Here is a 17,641-nt window from a genome sequence, read left to right on the forward strand (position 1 = left end):
TATTGGTAAGTGCTCCTGTATACCTCCCACACCAAGCCTCTTGAGATTCCAGTTCTTCACAGACATTTCCTGAGCTTGGAATGCTCGGTAGTAGGTTTCGTCCAATTGTGCCACATTAAACTCTTCTGGGGGGCGATGTGCTGAAATCAGACTTTAAGTGTTAACTCCTCAGGGGCAGGGACTTACTTTGGTCTTTTTGTCTCTTACTTTGGTCTTTTTGTCTCCAGATGTTAGCACATTGTCTGGCCCATTGTAAGCCCCCAAGAAATGATTATTGGTTAATTATCCAATATCTATATGATGCTCTAAGACCTGCAAAGTGCATCAAATTAATCATATGTTGCTTTGAAAGATTAGCAATTTGTTTAGACTGTCAGAGAGATGTTTCGTGTGTTGGGTTACTCATTCTTGCTTTTGTTGGCTATTTCCTCTTATAGGACTATCCAAGACATCAAGATATAGGCCATGTAATATAGGATACAGTTCAGTCATAGTACTTGTTCCTCATTTTCATAGGGTTCATATAAAAAGATATAGGAAAAGTTGTTATATTTACTCTCCTTAGATAAGTAAACAGCTTTGCCCTGGGATTCTATAATCCCTGTTTGTTTGTTCATTCATTTGTTTATTCTTTCCTTCCTTCCTTCCTTCCTTCCTTCCTTCCTTCCTTCCTTCCTTCCTTCCTTCCTTCCTTCCTTCCTTCCCTCTCTCTCTCCTTCTGTCCCTCCCATCCTCCTCCCATCTTAGAGTCAGTACTGTGTGTTGGTTCCAAGACATCAGAGCAGGACGGGCTAGGCAATGGTGGTTAAGTGACTTATTAATTTACACAGTTAGGAAGTGTTTGAAGCCAGGTTTGAACCCAGGACCTCCCAGCTCTGCACTTGGCTCTTAATCCTCTGAGCTACTTGGCTGTTCTCATCCCTCTTCTCTATTAAGCATTGGGTGATAATCCAGAATTTCCATAGCTATTTTCAAATCATGATCAGGACTATCTCTCTGGTTTGGAAAGTATTTGTGGAGATGCTGCATCTTTGGGTCACCAGCTCTCAAGTCCCAGGAGGCAGCCCTTAGGGTTTGTAGGGAAGACAGAACATTGGATCTTGGGCCCGAGGGCTAAAGGCAGTGGCCTCTTTACATTGTTGACATCTCAGGCAGATGGGGCCAAGGGATCTTGAGAGAAAAAACAATTCTCAAAAACAACTCTATAATCCTTTGGGAAAGAGAAGGGTTGTGCGATATCCTCAGAACTTTTACATCTCAGTGTCATTGTTGTTTGTTTTGTTTTGTTTGCCAATAATACCTCCTATGTGCCAGCTTGTGATTATTAGAAAAATCTACATACATATAAATAACAATATCAAATAATATGATTTCTCATCAAAATGAGCTAATGAGCTATTAAAGGCCACAAAGGAGTTCAGAGAATGGAGAATCCTGGTGAGGAGGCTTCAGGAAAGAGGATGGGGATCATTTATCAGATGGAGGCTTTTTTTTTTTATACCAGACCTATGATTTAACTGGTATAATGAACTGGTGAGGAAACCGTCTTTAAAATGTAAATCAATACCTGTCCTGCGGCTTATCATCATTGCCAATAGCAATCAGCACGGTAACAGATTACTACATGCATGGAGGGCAGCTAAGTGGCTCCTATCCTGACTTACTGACTAAATATATGGCTTGAACAAATCCCTTTAGTTTTCTAATCATATCCTCGTTTGTAAAATGAAGGGTTGAACTAGACGGATACAAAGGTTCCTCCCAATCTCAGTGGGCAGTTAGGTGGTGCAGCAGACAGAGCGCTGGGTCTGGGGTCAAGTAGATTCGCCTTCAGGAGTTCAAATCCAGCCTCAGACCCATACAAGCTGCATGATCCTGAACAAGTCACTTTAATCCTGTTTCCCTCAATTCCCTTATCTGTAAAGGGAACTGGAGATGGAAATGGCAAACTGCTCCAGTTTCTTTGCCAAGAAAACCTCAAATGGGGTCCCAAAGGATTGGACACAAACAACAAAAACAATGACTACTTATACATAGGAATTTGTCTAGGGCAGCAGGTCTCCAATTTCTGGGTCTCAGAATTCCTTTATTCTCTTAAAAATTATTGAGGATTCCCCAAAACTTTTGTTTATGTGGGTTATGTTGATATTTACCATCTTGAAAATTAAAATGTCTTAATATTATTGTGAAAATGGTTTTGACTTACAGCCTCCTCAAAGGGTGTCGAGGATCCCTCGTGGTCTCGAGCCCCCACACTTTGAGATTCACTGAGCTAATGCAAGAGGTGAAATGATTGAGGGGCCACTGGGCGAGGGCACTGAGAAGTGCTGCTCAGGGACATAAAGCAAGTGTGAGAAATAGGATTTGAACTCAGGTCTTCTTGACAGTGAGACCAGATCTCTATTAGATTTTCTTGCTTTTCTGTACTTTGTACCATAGAAGGAAAGTAAGATGGAAGGTTGCCAGTGGGTGCCGTGCCTTAAGTTTTTCCTGGAGTATATTGGCTTGTTAGAGGTACATCAGTAGTGGCAGCCACTGTGAAGCCTTGCCAGTAAAATGCTCTCATGCTTTGCCTGGCCACTGGAGCACTGGGCAGCATTCCTATTCAGGGGGTCACCGCCAGATAAAAGTAAATAAGGAAAAGCAATTCAGTTGGTATATGTTTATATATATATATATATGGATACCATGCACTGATGTTCAATCATTTATGACTATTTGGGTTTTCTTGGCAAAGATACTGGAGGGCTTTGCCATTTCTTTTTCCAGCTCATTTTACAAATGAGGAAACTGAGGCAAACAGGGTTAAGTGACTTGCCCAGGGTCACATAGCTAAGAAGTGTCTAAGGCCATATTTGAAATCAGGAAGATGACTCTTCCTGACTGTAGGGCCAGTACTTTATCTACTGTGCCACCTAACTGTGCCTGGATTATTGTGGTACCTGATAATTATCACCAGATATGAGGCAGATAAGTAGAGTACTGGATAGAGTGAAGGAGCTAAAATCAGGCAAAACTAAGTTCAGAGTTGGTCTGAAACTTCTTTATTAGTTAGATGACCCTGGTCGTGTCACTTTACCTTTCTCCTTCAGTTTCCTTATCAATAGAATGGGATTAAAAATAGCACCTGCCTCCCAAGATTATCATGAGGACAAAAATATGATGATATTTGTAAGGCACTTTGCAAATCTGAAAGTGCTATATAATGCTGCAAATAATATAACAGCCATATATTATATAATATAAATGCTAAAATGATTAATATGACTTTTAATATTATTATGACGATCAAGTTCTAGAAGGAAATGCAGAATTTTGTTTCCCTTTATAAATTTGTGTTTGTTCTTCCTAAAGGAAATGAGCTATGTTCTTACCCACAAGAGTGACTAAGAAATTATACTACTGATGATCAGACATTTGGCAAAAGGTTACTCTTTTTTCCTGGCCCATTTGCAAATGAGAAGTTGTGAAATAAGACCGAGTGATAACAGCTGTCATCAGTCACTGCTAGGTTGATAGAACACAGAATTTTCTGGAGGCCTTGCCCTCTCCCTACCCTTGATGTTCTCTGCCAAGAAATGGGTGAATCAGGGCAGATATTTAAAGTACACACCCAGCACATCCTCGCTTGCTCACTGTTGGTAGTCACCTGAACTTCTGTGCTATTGCTTGAAGAATCTTTTGGTTGGTCAGACCAGACTGTAAAACTTTAGCCAGAACATCTTCAGAGCAGGCTACTAAGCGAAGCTATCTCAGTATCCTGTTAGATATAAATTCCATCGCTGCTCACGAGATGAAGTGTCCTGGGAGACAGCCTGTTGTGGTGGAAAGATCCTTTCTTTGAGCCAGTGTTCTAAAATACGCTTTCTGCACTTCTACTAGTTGTCTGACATCCTCTCTGGGCCATATTTTTTTCCTTTTAAATTTTCTTTTCTTTTTTAATTTTTTCCCTTTGTTATATGATTCTTGTCGCCTCCCTCCCATCTTCCTTCCCCCTTCCAGAGCCGACAAGCAATTCTGTTGGGTTATACATATGTTATCACTCATCCTATTTCCATGTTATTTATTTTTGTAATAGAGTAATCTTTTAAAACCCAAATGCCACATCCTATACCCATATAAACAAGTGATCAATCATATGTTTTCTTCTGGATTTCTACTCCCACAGTTTTTTCTATGGATGTGGATAGCATTCTTTCTCATAAGTCCCTCACAGTTGATTGAACCATATATTTTACAATATATAGCCATTTTCCTATAGCATATTATTATTTGTAAAATGAGAAGGTTGGACTTGCTAATATCCAAGCTGCCATCTTTAAATCTATAGGTAGAATATTAGTCTATCCATGATCCTATTAGTCAACAAGCATATTTTTAAAAATTACCCTTGTCTTGGAGTTGATACTAAGTATTGGTTCCAAGGCAGAAGAGCAGTAAGGGATAGACAACTGGAGTTAAGTGACTTGTCCAGGATCACACAGCTAGTAGGTATGTGAGGTCAAATTTGAACCCAGAAACCTCCCTTTCCAGACCTACCTCTCTAGGCACTGAACTACCTAGCTGCTCCTCTATAAGCATTTATTAAGAGCTTGCTATGTGCTAGGCACTCTGTTAAGATTGGAGAAACAAAGTGAGGCATAAGTGCAGTCCTTGCCCTCAAGGTACTCACAGTCTAGTGGAGGAAATAACATGAAAAATGTACATAAGATGTATTTTATTTTATTTTTATTTTAAATCTTACCTTCCATCTTAGAACTGATTCTAAGGCAGAAGAGTGGTAAGGGGTAGGCAATGGGGGTTAAGTGACTTGCCCAGAATCACATAGCTGGGAAGTGTCTCAGGGCAAGATCTGAACCCAGGACCTCCTATGCTGAGATCTTTATTCTCCGAGCCACCCAGCTGCCCCCAAAAGGGGTATTTTATTTTTTTAGAGTTTTATTTTTTCTTTTTAAAATTTATTTTGAATATTTTCCCATAGTTACATGTTTCATGTTCTTTCCCTCTCCCCCAAACCTCTTTAACCCCCCCCCCCCCAAAGGGGTATTTTAAATGGAAGAGGAAAGGCACTAGCAGTGAAGGGGTGGGGTAGAACCAAGAAATCCTTTCTACAAAAAGTGAGATTTAATTTAGTTTATTTAACATTTATTAAGCTCCTGCTATGAGCCAGGCGCTGTGCTAAGTTTTGGGGATACAAATAAAAAAAAAAAAGGAAGTTCATCATCTAATAGAGGAAGACAACATATCGAAGGAAGCTTAGAAAAGAGACTGTAGATCAAAGGGTACTTTAAATGTTAAATAGAACATTTGTGTTTTCACTAGGAGGTAATAAGGAGCCATTGGAATCTGCGAAGTGGTTGACCTTGTCATATCTATACTTTAAGGAGGTTATTTTGGTCTCTGATTGGAGGATGGTTTGGACCAGGGAAAGAGTTGAGGCAGAGACCAACTGTAAGGCTATTGAAATATAGCCAAGGCAAAAAGTGACAAGGGCCTGAAGGAGCACAATGACTGGGTAGAGAGAAAGGGCCAGATATAAGAGATGCTGTGAAGTTAGAAATGGTAAGACTTGGGGGCAGCTGCGTGGCTCAGTGGATTGAAAGCCGGGGCTGGAAATGGGAGGTCCTGGGTTCCAAACTGGCCTCAGACACTTCCTAGATGTGTGATCCCCATTGCCTAGCCCTTCCTGCTTTTCTGCCTTGGAACCAATACACAGTATTGATTCTAAGATGGAAGGTAAGGGTTTTAAAAAAATGTTAAGACTTGGCAGTAAATTGGACCCATGGGCGAGTATATTTGAGAATGACACTGAGGTTGCCAGCCATGGTGCCTGGGAAGTTGGTGCTGTTCCTAATGGCACAGGGAAGTTAGGAAGAGGGGATGATTTTGTAGGGGAAGAAAATGAGTTTTGTTTTAGACCTACTGAGTTTGAGATATATACAAGACATCTATTTCTAAGTGCCCAAAAGGCAGTTACTGTTGTTGCTCAGTCATTTCAGTCTTGTCCAATTCTTCATGATCCCATTTGGGGTTTTCTTGGCAAAGACACTGGAGTGGTTTGCTATTTCCTTCTCCAGCTCATTTTATAAATGAAGAAACCGAGGCCCAGCTAGTAAAATGTTTGAGGCCATATAGGAACAAGGAAAGAGAAGTCTTCTTGACACCAGACTCCACTGTGCCACCTAGCTGTTCTCCAAAAGATAAAATATTGGAGCTCAGGAGAGAAATTAGGGCTGGATATCCATCTGGGAATCATCTGTCTAGAGATGATAATAAGAAAAAGGATTTTTATAGAACTTCTCACAGTATGTAAAACCTTTTCTTCAGGGTTGGAGCTATTCATATTAATCTTGCAGGATCCTTATTCCTCTAAATTTCATTCATCCTTTGAATCCAAGGTATTGTGCCATTGCCATGTACTCTGTCCCCATAACCAGGTATGGAAGAAGGAAAGCAGAGAATCACTTCAGTGGGAGTTTAGATCAACTTAATATTATCATTTCATAGGATCTGAGATGGGGAAAGGACCTTAAAGTTCACCTAGTCCCTACTGTAGCAGAAACTTAAATACCTGCTACAGTTTCTAACAAGCCATTCATCTAAACCCCTCCAGTGACGGGGAATGTAATCACAGGGTAACGTTCCCTTTTCAGACAGCTCTTATTGCTTGGAAATTCTTCCTTTTCTTAAGCCTGGCTTATTTTATGAATTATAAAATGATTCATTTCCCCCACCTTGTTGCCACACATGCTAAGGCATATGTCAAAGCCAGTTTTTAGCAGTGAACTAGAACGGATCTGATTTTGTGGTGGTGTCTCAAGGGTGCATACAGGGCAGTGGAGAGAGCCATCCTTGAAGAAAAGACCCAGGTTTATACCTTGACCTTCATCTCTACCAGTTCTGTTACTTTGGTCAAGTCACTGAACATGTCAGTGCCCTCAGGGAGCTCTGGAAGATTACAAATGGCTGAGAAAGTGCCAGGTCATCTTGGGAGTGGAAATTCCTTCATTGGAGCTTCCTACTCCAAGGAAATCACAGATTTGCTCCAAAAAAAGAATTATCCAAGGAAGAAAAACTTGCTGCAATCCCAGTGGAACCCTTGACCATTAGAAGAAGACTGAGTCAAGAGGGAAAAGGAAATATTCCTTTTCTTTTCTTTAAAAAAAAAACAACTCTTACTTTCTATCTTAGAAGACATCAGAGCAATAAGGGTTGGACAATTTGGGTTAAATGGCTTACACTCAGGGTTACACAGTTAGGAAGTGTTTGAGGCCAAATATGAATCCAGGTCCTCCCACTTCCTCCCTGACACTGGTAGACATTGTACTACCTAGACGCCCCCAAAATGAAATATTTCAACACCATTCTCCAAAACAAATCCTGTTTGGGAGGAGCCATCTGGGCTGTCAGGATCTCCTGGTTTTATGAGGTATCCCCCCAGTGTGGGTGGAGTGCCGTCCCAGGGCAGCTTCCTTGCCCATTCTGTAGGGAAGCACTTGCCTAATTTTAGGGGTAGGCGCTGAGGGCTTTTCTCAGCAGGAGTAGCAAGTATTATTCTTGAAGAAAGCCAGGGAGCAGTGATGTCATTCAATGCTGTTTTAAAACAAGTAGGCCATTGTGATCTGGGTTATGCTCTTGGCAGCAATTTCTCAGGTAGAACCTTAGTCCCAGGGAATGAAGTTTTAGGAGGGTGACTTATTAGTTCTGTCCTTTTAGCTGGTAGACTGAAGCAATACTTGTCTAATTGTCACCTAGTTTCAGAGCGTGTCTCCCTCTACTCTCCCTTCAAGGCTTTCCTTGGAAGCATTTTTGGGGGGGGGGGGGTCAGGATGAATAGCACTTCCTAATTCCCAATTTCCCTTTCCTATGGAGTAGTATATTTACTAGGACATTTAATTTGCCTGATTCAATCAAATAAGAATTTATTAAGACAAAGATGAAATAGACTTTGAAGTTAAGGAGCCTGTATTTTATAGGGGGGGAAAGAGCATATACACATAAAAGCATATGTAAGATAAATCCTGGATAATAGGTTTCATGGTGGTAGGGGGAGATGTTGTAGCTGGACTGATCAGGAAAGGCCTCCAGTAGGAGTTAGCCTTTAAGTTCAGCTTTGAAAGAAACTGGGAAGTAATGAGGAAATACATTTCAGGCAATTGAGTCAAGTTATATAAAAACTCAGAGACGAGAAATGGAGAGCTGTGTGCAAAGAACAGCAAGACAGATCAGTTTGGTTGGGCCAACAGAGAGAGTGAAAGGGTGTGAAAAGACTGGATGGTGGGGCAGTTAAGTGGCTTAGTGGATAGAGAGCCAGGTCTGAAGATGGTGAGTCCTAGGTTCAAATCTGGCCTCAGACACTTTCTAGCTGTGTGACCCTGGGCAAGTCACTTAACCCCCATTACATAGCCCTTACCACTCTTCTGTCTTAGAATTTATGCTAAGAAAGAAGATAAGGGTTCTTGAGAAAAAGAAAAAAGAAAAAAAGGACATTGTATTTAATGAAATAAAAACAAAAAAAGGACTTTTTTCATTGTGTTCTCTTTCTTTTCTTTTTGGTTGTGTGTATATTTAACTGATTTTTAAAACTATCTTCTGTTATTTTAATTCTACTTTCTTTACTATGCATTCCTATTTATAAATATGTATTTCTTTGTATTCTTCATATTTATCATTTTTATGACATATTACATTGATATACCACCATTTATTTAACCATTCCATTCACTAAATTTCCCAGTTGGGAATTTTTACTGTTTCCATTTTTCTTCTGACATTACATAAAAAGCCCTCTCTCAGGATTTTCATATAAAGGGATCCTTTTTCACCTTTTAATAACCTCCTTAGGTTGTAGCCTCATCAGTGGGATCATGGGTTTTAATATAGGATAAAACTTTTAACTTTTAACTTATAAGAGTTTATGTTTATGTTGTCAGATTGATTGCTTGAAATTTTTTTCTTTTTCTTGTTTGAAAACTTAATTTGCCTCTCTCTTGATTGCACTGCTCTTTTGTACCTTTCTTTGTGGCCAGTTATTGCTAAATAAAATAAATAATAGCTGGAGTTTTTATGTAAAGTTTTAAAGTTTCCACAGCAATATATATTATACACACACCGAATTCTTACAACAAACCTATGAGGTAGATGCTCTTATTATCCCCATTTTACAGATGAAGAAAGAAGGGCAACAGTCCTGCTACATGAAGTGGAATGAGTTGGCTAGCTGATGAAGGAGAGCAATATAAAACTTATCTTTTCCCAGTAGAATAGAATACTTGAGGGCAGGGATCATTTTGTTTTTGTTATTGTGATCTTCCACACTCAGCTGGCCCCTGGGGAGGTGATTAAGAGATGCTTATTGAATTAAAATTATTTGAATCTTTTCGTATTTGTTGATATTGGGTCTTCAACTCAGTTCTTGAGAAGTGTCTTCTCCTTGATCAGATGCAATTCTACTCTCTTCTTCCTGTGTCTTTTTTATCTAACTAATCCACACTTGGTAAAATTTTGTAGGAATCAGCTGTTGCATGTGCCCTTGAAACACTACCAGGTGAACTGCTCCGATTGGCTGCTGAAGGTGATCTGTGGCGTAGTGGCCATCCGCACTGTCTATGCCTCACACAAACAGGCCAAAGCTTGCCTCATCTCCCGGATCAGCTGTGAACGAGCTGGTGCCCGGTTTCACATCAGGGGAGTGAACGATGATGGACACGTGTCAAACTTTGTCGAGACAGAGCAGGTAAGTGACTGAGGCTGTGGGGCCGAGTGTTTCAGTGCCTTAAGTAGTGGATGCGAGCAACTGAAAAGCTTTTTCTATATCTCGTTGCCTGCATGAAGGAGTTTTTTTACTTTAAAACTTGCCTCCCCCCCTCCCTTTATCCTTCTGTCACTGATGTTCCTTGTGAAGATCTGATGCCTGTGATTTGTGTTGTGTATGGCTTTTCTTTTCGCTTAGCTTTTTGGTTCTTCTCCTAAGATGAAAAATGCATCTCTTAGGTACCAAATGTTGTTCTCTCTCTTTTTTTCTTTTCAAATGTAATGGATACAGAACTTTTGCTTTTGATTCTCTGCAGGGAGTAGATATAACTTCTTATGGAAAGAAACAAATGAACCAATTTGGCTTGATTCTGTTTTTTTGAGGAACAATGGTTGGATCAATACTCCACAAGAAAAAAAAAATAACCACCAATTTTTCTCATTTTTCTTCTAAATTGATTTTTTAAAAGCTTTATCCTAGAAGCAAATCATGGCATTTGAGAGTTGTGGAATTTGAGAGTAAGGGAGCAGTTGGTTTCAGTGGCCATGGAATGGAACCATCTGTTTAATCTTCCATTGATCTTTTTTTAATTCTGTTCTCATTCCCTGGGATGCTGTTTACAACTCCTGCCTTTAATTTGAAGTCTACAGGGTAGATTTTTAAAGAATATAAGACAGTGGTAAACTTATGACAGGGGAAAACTCTGATGAAATTCACAAGTGGAGCATTGCCCCATGGATGACAACATCCAAACACCTTATATTTATTTTGTGCCCATAGGTATTTTTGTCGGCCTCTCCCTCTCGTATCTGTGACTGAACCAATTCTTATGAGGACTTTGGATAGTCTGGGAACAGGGGCTATAAAAGGGAAAATGATTTGATTAGTGCATAAGAAAGCTTGACTTCTTGTCAAGCTTTAATGGCTTGGCTGTAGGGCTTTTCTGACCAGGGGAAATAGCAGTCACCTTGGGAAAGGAATGGTCTCTAGAAGAGATGTATGCTCCTGCTTTTAAATTATCCTTTAGAAGTAAAAGAGAGGCAATGTGTAGGCATAGTATAGATTGATTGCCATTCTTAGAGTGAGGAAGACCTAGATTTTTCTGATCTTGTTAAAATGGACTTTTATTAAATTTGGTCCTTTGTTCTACACTGGTAGGATTTTTTTTTTCCCACCTCTTTCAGGTCTTTGGTTCCTGCTATTCTACCAGTTTTGAATGTATCTTGTCAGTATCTTCATTCCTTTCTTATCTATTCAACATTCCTACAAGGATACCATAAGGGATTTTTTATGAATAACATTTCTGAAACCCACATTTGCTATATCTTAGTCAAACTTAACCTGGAGAAGTCATACAGCTGGGTTGACTGTGGTCTATTACCAATTTATGCTAACTAATCTTAAAAAAAAAACAAAACCAAAGCCCCTTTACCTTCCATCTTAGAATCAATACTGTGCATTGGTTCTAAGGCAGAAGAAGGGTAAGGGCTAGGCAGTGGAGTTAAGTAATTTTCCCAGGGTCAAGGCTGGCCTCATTTCCTTTTTTTTTTTTTTTTTAAACCCTTACCTTCTGTTTTAGGATGAATACTGTGTATTGGTTCCACAGAAGAAGATAATGGCTGGGCAATGGGAATTAAGTGACTTGCCCAGGGTCACATAGCTAGGAAGGGTCTGAAGCTAGATATGAATCCAGGACACCTAGCTGCCCACTATGTTAACCAATCTTAACTGGGCCCTTATAGCTATATGACAACCCTTTTCATCTTCTCTTGACAAACTCTTCACTACACTTCCCACAGAAGCTGTTACAAAGCTCTCCCTTTTTTTCTCAAGCTTCCTACAGCATCACTAGCCTGCCTCTCATCAGAGGACCTTAGCTCCCACTTTCCTGAGAAAACAGAGACCATCTGTCATAAGCTCTCCTCCCCTATTCTAAAACTCTCAAACTACGCTAAATCAGCCTCTCTTCCTTTGCTCCAGTCTGAAGAAGAGAGACTCTTTGCCTAGAACTACACATTATGTTCTTTGGGAACTTGCTCCTTTTTTCCCTGTTTTCCTCTCTCATCTGACTCCATCCCTGCTGCCCACCAATGTGCCCACTTCTTCCCCATTCTTAACCTTCGTGGCTTATATCTCCTTCCTTTCATAGTCAAACTCCTAGGAAATAATCACTTCCATGTGTTTGTTCCTTACCCAGTTTTTAACCTGCTTGCAGTCTGGCTTCTGATCCCACTACTTTACTGAATAAGCTGTCTCCATGGTTACCAATGATCTCTTAATTGCTAAATCATATGGCCTTTTAGTCCTCACCCCTTTTGATATTTTTTGCAGTTGTTTTAGGTTATTGACTACTCCTTCTCTCAGACAAGCTATTTCCCCTCAGTTTTTGTGCCGCTATAGCTCCATCCTCTTTATCTTTCTTTCTGTTTGACTATTTTCTTAGTCTCTTTTTCTGGCTTCTCATTCGTGTCTCAACCTTCAACAGCCATAATTCCCTTGGGGCTTTGTCCTGGGCCTCTCTTCTTCTTTCTCTATTTCTCATTTATTTCATTCATTTCTATTCTACTATTATTTATGTGTAGAGAAGGTTTTGAACCATACCTGTGATCTCATTGGTATAGGGAGCTTCTAATTAAAACAAAACAAAACAAAACAAAACAAAACAAAAAAAACTCCTCTACCTTTCCAGATCAGTACCCACACTTCAATCTAGTTTTTTTTAACTTTTTTTTAATTACATGTAGAAACAATTGTTTTCTGAAATTTTATTATTCGGATTCTCTCACTCCTTCACCTCTCGTACCCCAGGCAATAAATAATCTAGTATAGGTTATACCCAATGCTTTCCTGCCATACATATTACCACATACTGCCATCTAAAGTTTAGTGATTAATCTTTTTTTAATGGATAATATTTACATAAAGCCTACCACATACTATAAGCCTTGTAGTAAATTCACAAATATCATCTCATTTTATCTTCACAACAACCTGAGAGGTAGATGCTGTTGTTATCCCCCTTTTACAGATTAAGGAAGCCAAGGCCCAGAAATGACTTGCCTGGGATTATACAGCTAATAACTATTTGAAATGAGACTTGAACCTGGTTTTGAGGGTGGCTTCTCCATCCATGATGCCATGCTGCTTCTTGTCTAGCTTTATTATCTCCTAAGATCCAGAGTCCACTGTCCAATGGACATTTCCAACTGGTTGTCCTGTAGGTATCTCAGATTCAACAAGTCCAAAATATACTGTCTGCCCCTTAACTCATCCCTCCTCCAAATTTCCCTGTTTCTATTGAGGATACTCTCCTTCATGAGTCAAGTTTGGAATCTTGTAGTTATTTATCCTTGATTCTTTTCTTCTCCTCCTCATTGTTAATTAATGTACTACATGGTTTTGTCTTTAACTATTTTATATTTATCTATTTCTTTCTTCACATACTTTATGATTCAGTCAAACAATTCTACTTTTATTTCCCCAAACTTTGCATTCCATCCTCTAGGCCTTCAGAGGAGCTACCCCAAAAGCCTGGAATGCACACCTTATTCTTAGAATTCTTAGATTTCTTCAAGACTCAGACTCATTTCCCTAGTTATTTCCAGTTATATTTGCTTATCCATATAAATGCTATAGCCCTCCTCCACTGCCTAATAAGTAGAATGTAAGTTCTTTGAGGGCAATGATTGTTTTCATTTTGTATTTTTCTATCCACTGCTTGCCACGTAATTGTCACTTAAAATATTCTTGAATTAAATTGAATTCTCCTGATCTACCAATATATTCCTGTCAAAAAAGGAAATGAAGTCAGTCTGATGTGATATGTTTTGGATGAAGTCAGGCTGGCTCATGGTAACTGATGCTTACAAACAATCAATAATGTTTTAGAATTTTTACCAGAAATGGAAGTCATGCTTACAGGACTTTGGTTTGATGAATCCATCATTTTCTCTTTTAGAAAAAAGTAGGATTTGAGACAAGTAAAATTATGTTTGCTTGTCTGTAATCCTGTAGCATCTCTTTCCATATCTTAGAGCAAAGATGCCAAACATATATAGCTTACAACACTCCAGAGTGAGGCCCAAATCAGATTAAAATGTAACTGGGAAATATTTAACAAAATAAGTACGAATGCAATAAAAATAGATAATGTTAATATGTGGTTTTCTACATCAACAATGAACCTTATTGCAATATAGTGTCCCATGTTTCTATTTGAGTTTGACAGCACCGTCTTGAGATATAGTTGGTTCAGAGCTGGTGACATAAATTCATTGAGAGCCCCTAAGTGGAATTTCAGTATCTTTTTTTTCTTGGGTCTCAATTCTTTCAACTAATTTTGTTTCATAACTAACTTCTAATGGGCAGGTAGTATAGTGGATAGAGTGCCAGACCTGGAGTTGGGAGGACATAAGTAAGTTCAAATCTGACCTCAGTCAATTCCTACCTGTGTGACTCTGGGTAAGTCACTTAACCCCCAATACTTAGCCCATATCCCTTTTCTGCCTTAGAACCAAAATACATAGTATTGGTTCTAAGGCAAAAGGTAAGGGTTTAAAAGAAAAAGCCACTACGCAGTCTAAAAACCATTCTCCTTGGTAGAGAAAACAGAAATGAAATAGAAATTGAATAGTTCTACTTCCTCTTGCTTATCTTTTATTATCCATCCTGTGCAACATTTTTAGTCCTTCTTCCATCTTCCTCCCACTTGCTACATAGCTTTAAAAAAAAGTTCCTTTCGTTGTCATTAGCATTCTTTGGTAGAATGCCAAGCTTGACAGCATTCCTGACACCATTGTTATGGAATACTTGTATTCATTCTTATTTACCTGCCTTCCTTCCATCTTCTGCATGTGGTTTCTAAAATTCACACTAATCAGTAAATTGACATTTCTCTCTTCTCCCTCTATGGAACTATTTGTTTGTATCATCTGATTTTTATTCTTGAGAACATACTATCTCATTTGTGCCAGTTTCCTTTGTTATAGATACGCTTTGGCATCCTATTATGAGCTCTTGGAAATCTGCTCTCTCCAACACTAGGATTACATGAAATTTGTAATCCTCTGTGTTTTCAAACAATTGAAGGGGAAAAAAATCTCTTCCCTTCCCTTTCTTTCCATGTCAGTGAGATGAGATGATCTTTTCCATTCCAATGTCTGGTTAGCTTACTGTCTCGGAAGATCTTTATTCCCAGTGGCTTTTATTAAATAATTATGTGGATACCTATTCTAAATATTTATCAGGGGAACTTTAAGTAATATTTTTCATTTCCTTGGACTGTAAATAGGTACTTGGATCATCTTTTTCTAGTATGTAGTGGGACAAAGTAAGATGAAGAGGGATGACTGAAAGTAAACAACATTTCCCAGAAAGAGGCAAAAATCCCTCTTGTTGGCAGGAAAGTATATCTGTATATCGGAGGGGAATAATGGTTCTTGCTTAGACAGTGCTTTTTGCCTTACCAAATGCTTTAAACATATTATATAGGTATTTTATTAGCTAATTTGGCCCTCCCATCAATCCCTTGGGGAAGATAGTGTAAGCATTTTTTTCAAATCATTATCGTTATAATATTCTATATTAAATGTCCAGTCTAAGTGCCATATTATGTAGTGCCTTAAAAAAGTCAGGATGGTATAGTACAAAAAGTACAGAATTTAAAGTCAGAGATTTGTGTTTGAATCTTATCTCTGCCTGGTGACCTTAGGAAAGTCACTTCATCTTTATAGGCTCCTTTTTCCTGAAGCTCCATGTCTTTTCCATTTTTTTCTTTTTTAATATTTTCTTTTTTCCCTATTTATATGTAAAAAATTAACATTGAATTTTTTAAAAACTTTGCTAAATTTTCTCTCACCCTCCTTCTCTCAATCCCTCCATCCCTTTCCTTTCCCTGTGACAGTAAGCAATCTGATGTAGATTTTATATGTGTAATCATGTAAAACATTTTTTGATATTAGCCATTTTATGGAAGAGATATTAAGAAAAAATGACTCCATCATTTCTTTTTCTAAGGACAAATGGCATTTTCATTATTATTCTCTGGGATTATCTTGGGTCACTGTATTGCTAGGAATAACTAGGTTAGCCACAGTTGTTCATCAAAAAATATTGCTGTGACTGTGTACAATGTTCTTCTGGTTTGGCTCATTTCACTTTGTATCAGTTCAGGAAAGTCTTTACAGCTTTTCCCAAAATCATCCTGCTCATCAATTCTTATATCACAATAGTTTTCCACTAAGATCATATACCACAGTCAAATCTTTTTTTGTTAGTAAGGGCTTAACAAGGTTTTGTTGGTTGGTTAAAAAAAGAAGAAACTGAGGCCCAGGCACATTGGTAATTTCTTTAAGGTCACGCAGTTAGTGAATGACAAAACTGAGAATCAAGTCCAGATTTTCTACCTCATCATTTCAGGGTACATTCCTTGATAAGTCCACTGCCATATCACTTGTGTATTTCAACTCTTCAATTGGTCTTTTATGGTTAAAAAAAAAAAAACAACTTTCAAAAAATTAGAGCACGCACCCATCAGAGCTATACCCATCAAGCAGTTGAATTTCTCCTATCCTGCCAAGAGTGTCTTTTGATGATAAAGAGGGGGCCTTCATTCTACACATTTTTAGCAATTGCTTGAGTAGCAAAGTGAAGAGTTTTGTGCTAGTCAATGTCTGGGCTGCATCTAGTGAGAACAAAGGAAGATAAGGCTATATTTATATGCATATGAAACAAAACTTGTTATATTGTCTACATTTTTTTCTTTCTGCCTTTTTTTTTTTTTTTTTTTTAAAAACCCTTACCTTCCATCTTGGAGTCAATACTGTATATTAGTTCCAAGGCAGAAGAGTGGTAGGGGCTAGGCAATGGGAGTTAAGTGACTTGCCCAAGGTCACACTGCTGGGAAGTGTCTGAGGCCAAATATGAACCCAGGACCTCCCATCTCTGGGCCTGACTCTCAATCCACTAAGCCACCTAGCTGCCACCTAGCTGCTCTGCCCCGGCCCCCCCCCCCCCCGCTCTTTTTTTTAACCCTTGTCTTCCATCTTAGAATCAATACTTGGCATTGGTTTCAAGGCAGAAGACTGGTAAGGGCTTAGCAACTGGGATTAACTGACATGACCAGAATTACAAAGCTAGGAAGTGTCTAGACAGATCTGAACCCAGAACCTTCTATCTCTAGACCAGGCTCTTTATTCTCTGAGCCACCTAGTTGCCCTTGTTTTTTTCTTTAGAACCATGCTTACCAAATAGATTTCTCTATCATTTTCTACCTCCTATGTGTTATGAATGGGGATCTGTAGTCCCCAGTCATGCAGGGATCCTTCTAGGCATGGAGGTAAGTACATGAGCCTGTTTATGAACCTGAATTTTATAGAAAAATAGATTGTACATAAAGTAAAATAACAAAGTACATTCTAGTTCCTAGCATCCCTCCTCCTTTCCAATGAAATTGCTTGAAAACACATAAACACAACTGAGGTTAGTTTTCCCAGGTAATTAAGTCACCAATATCCCAGTGAATCTTGACATTTTTTAAGTGAGAGAAATGTCAAGCTCCCAAACTTGTTCTCATTGTTGGGGTAGCCAAGCCAGCAGGTTGAAAGCATCTGCTTGATTGTAAAGACCAATGCCGAGGCTGTGGTGGGAGGGAGAATTGCAATCTGAGCTTCCTCTGCAGTGGCTGGTGCCTCCCAGTCCCCCCGGCTGGAAATCTCAAGTCATCTTTGATTCCTCCCTCTCTCTGGTCTCCCACCTCCAGTTCTGTTGAGCAGTGCCTCCACAGGATTGTGATTGGGAAGTTTTTTGGTTTTTGTTTTTTTTTTAACAGAAGTGAAAGATTTTCTGGATGACTGGCTTGACTGAAGGGTTACCCTTTGGAAGTCCTCT

General features: G+C 39.0%; 1 protein-coding gene across 1 annotated transcript in view; it reads left to right on the forward strand.

Annotated features, from left to right (window-relative positions):
- Positions 1-17,641, forward strand: part of SYNJ2 (synaptojanin 2) — a 156,236-nt gene that overhangs the window by 50,360 nt on the left and 88,235 nt on the right. Inside the window, exon 4 of the mRNA XM_044675472.1 lies at positions 9,511-9,736. Coding sequence (XP_044531407.1) covers positions 9,511-9,736 — 226 coding nt within the window. The remainder of the gene's footprint in view (positions 1-9,510; positions 9,737-17,641) is intronic.

Source organism: Gracilinanus agilis, chromosome 4, assembly GCF_016433145.1.
Source record: "Gracilinanus agilis isolate LMUSP501 chromosome 4, AgileGrace, whole genome shotgun sequence".
Taxonomy (NCBI): domain Eukaryota; kingdom Metazoa; phylum Chordata; class Mammalia; order Didelphimorphia; family Didelphidae; genus Gracilinanus; species Gracilinanus agilis.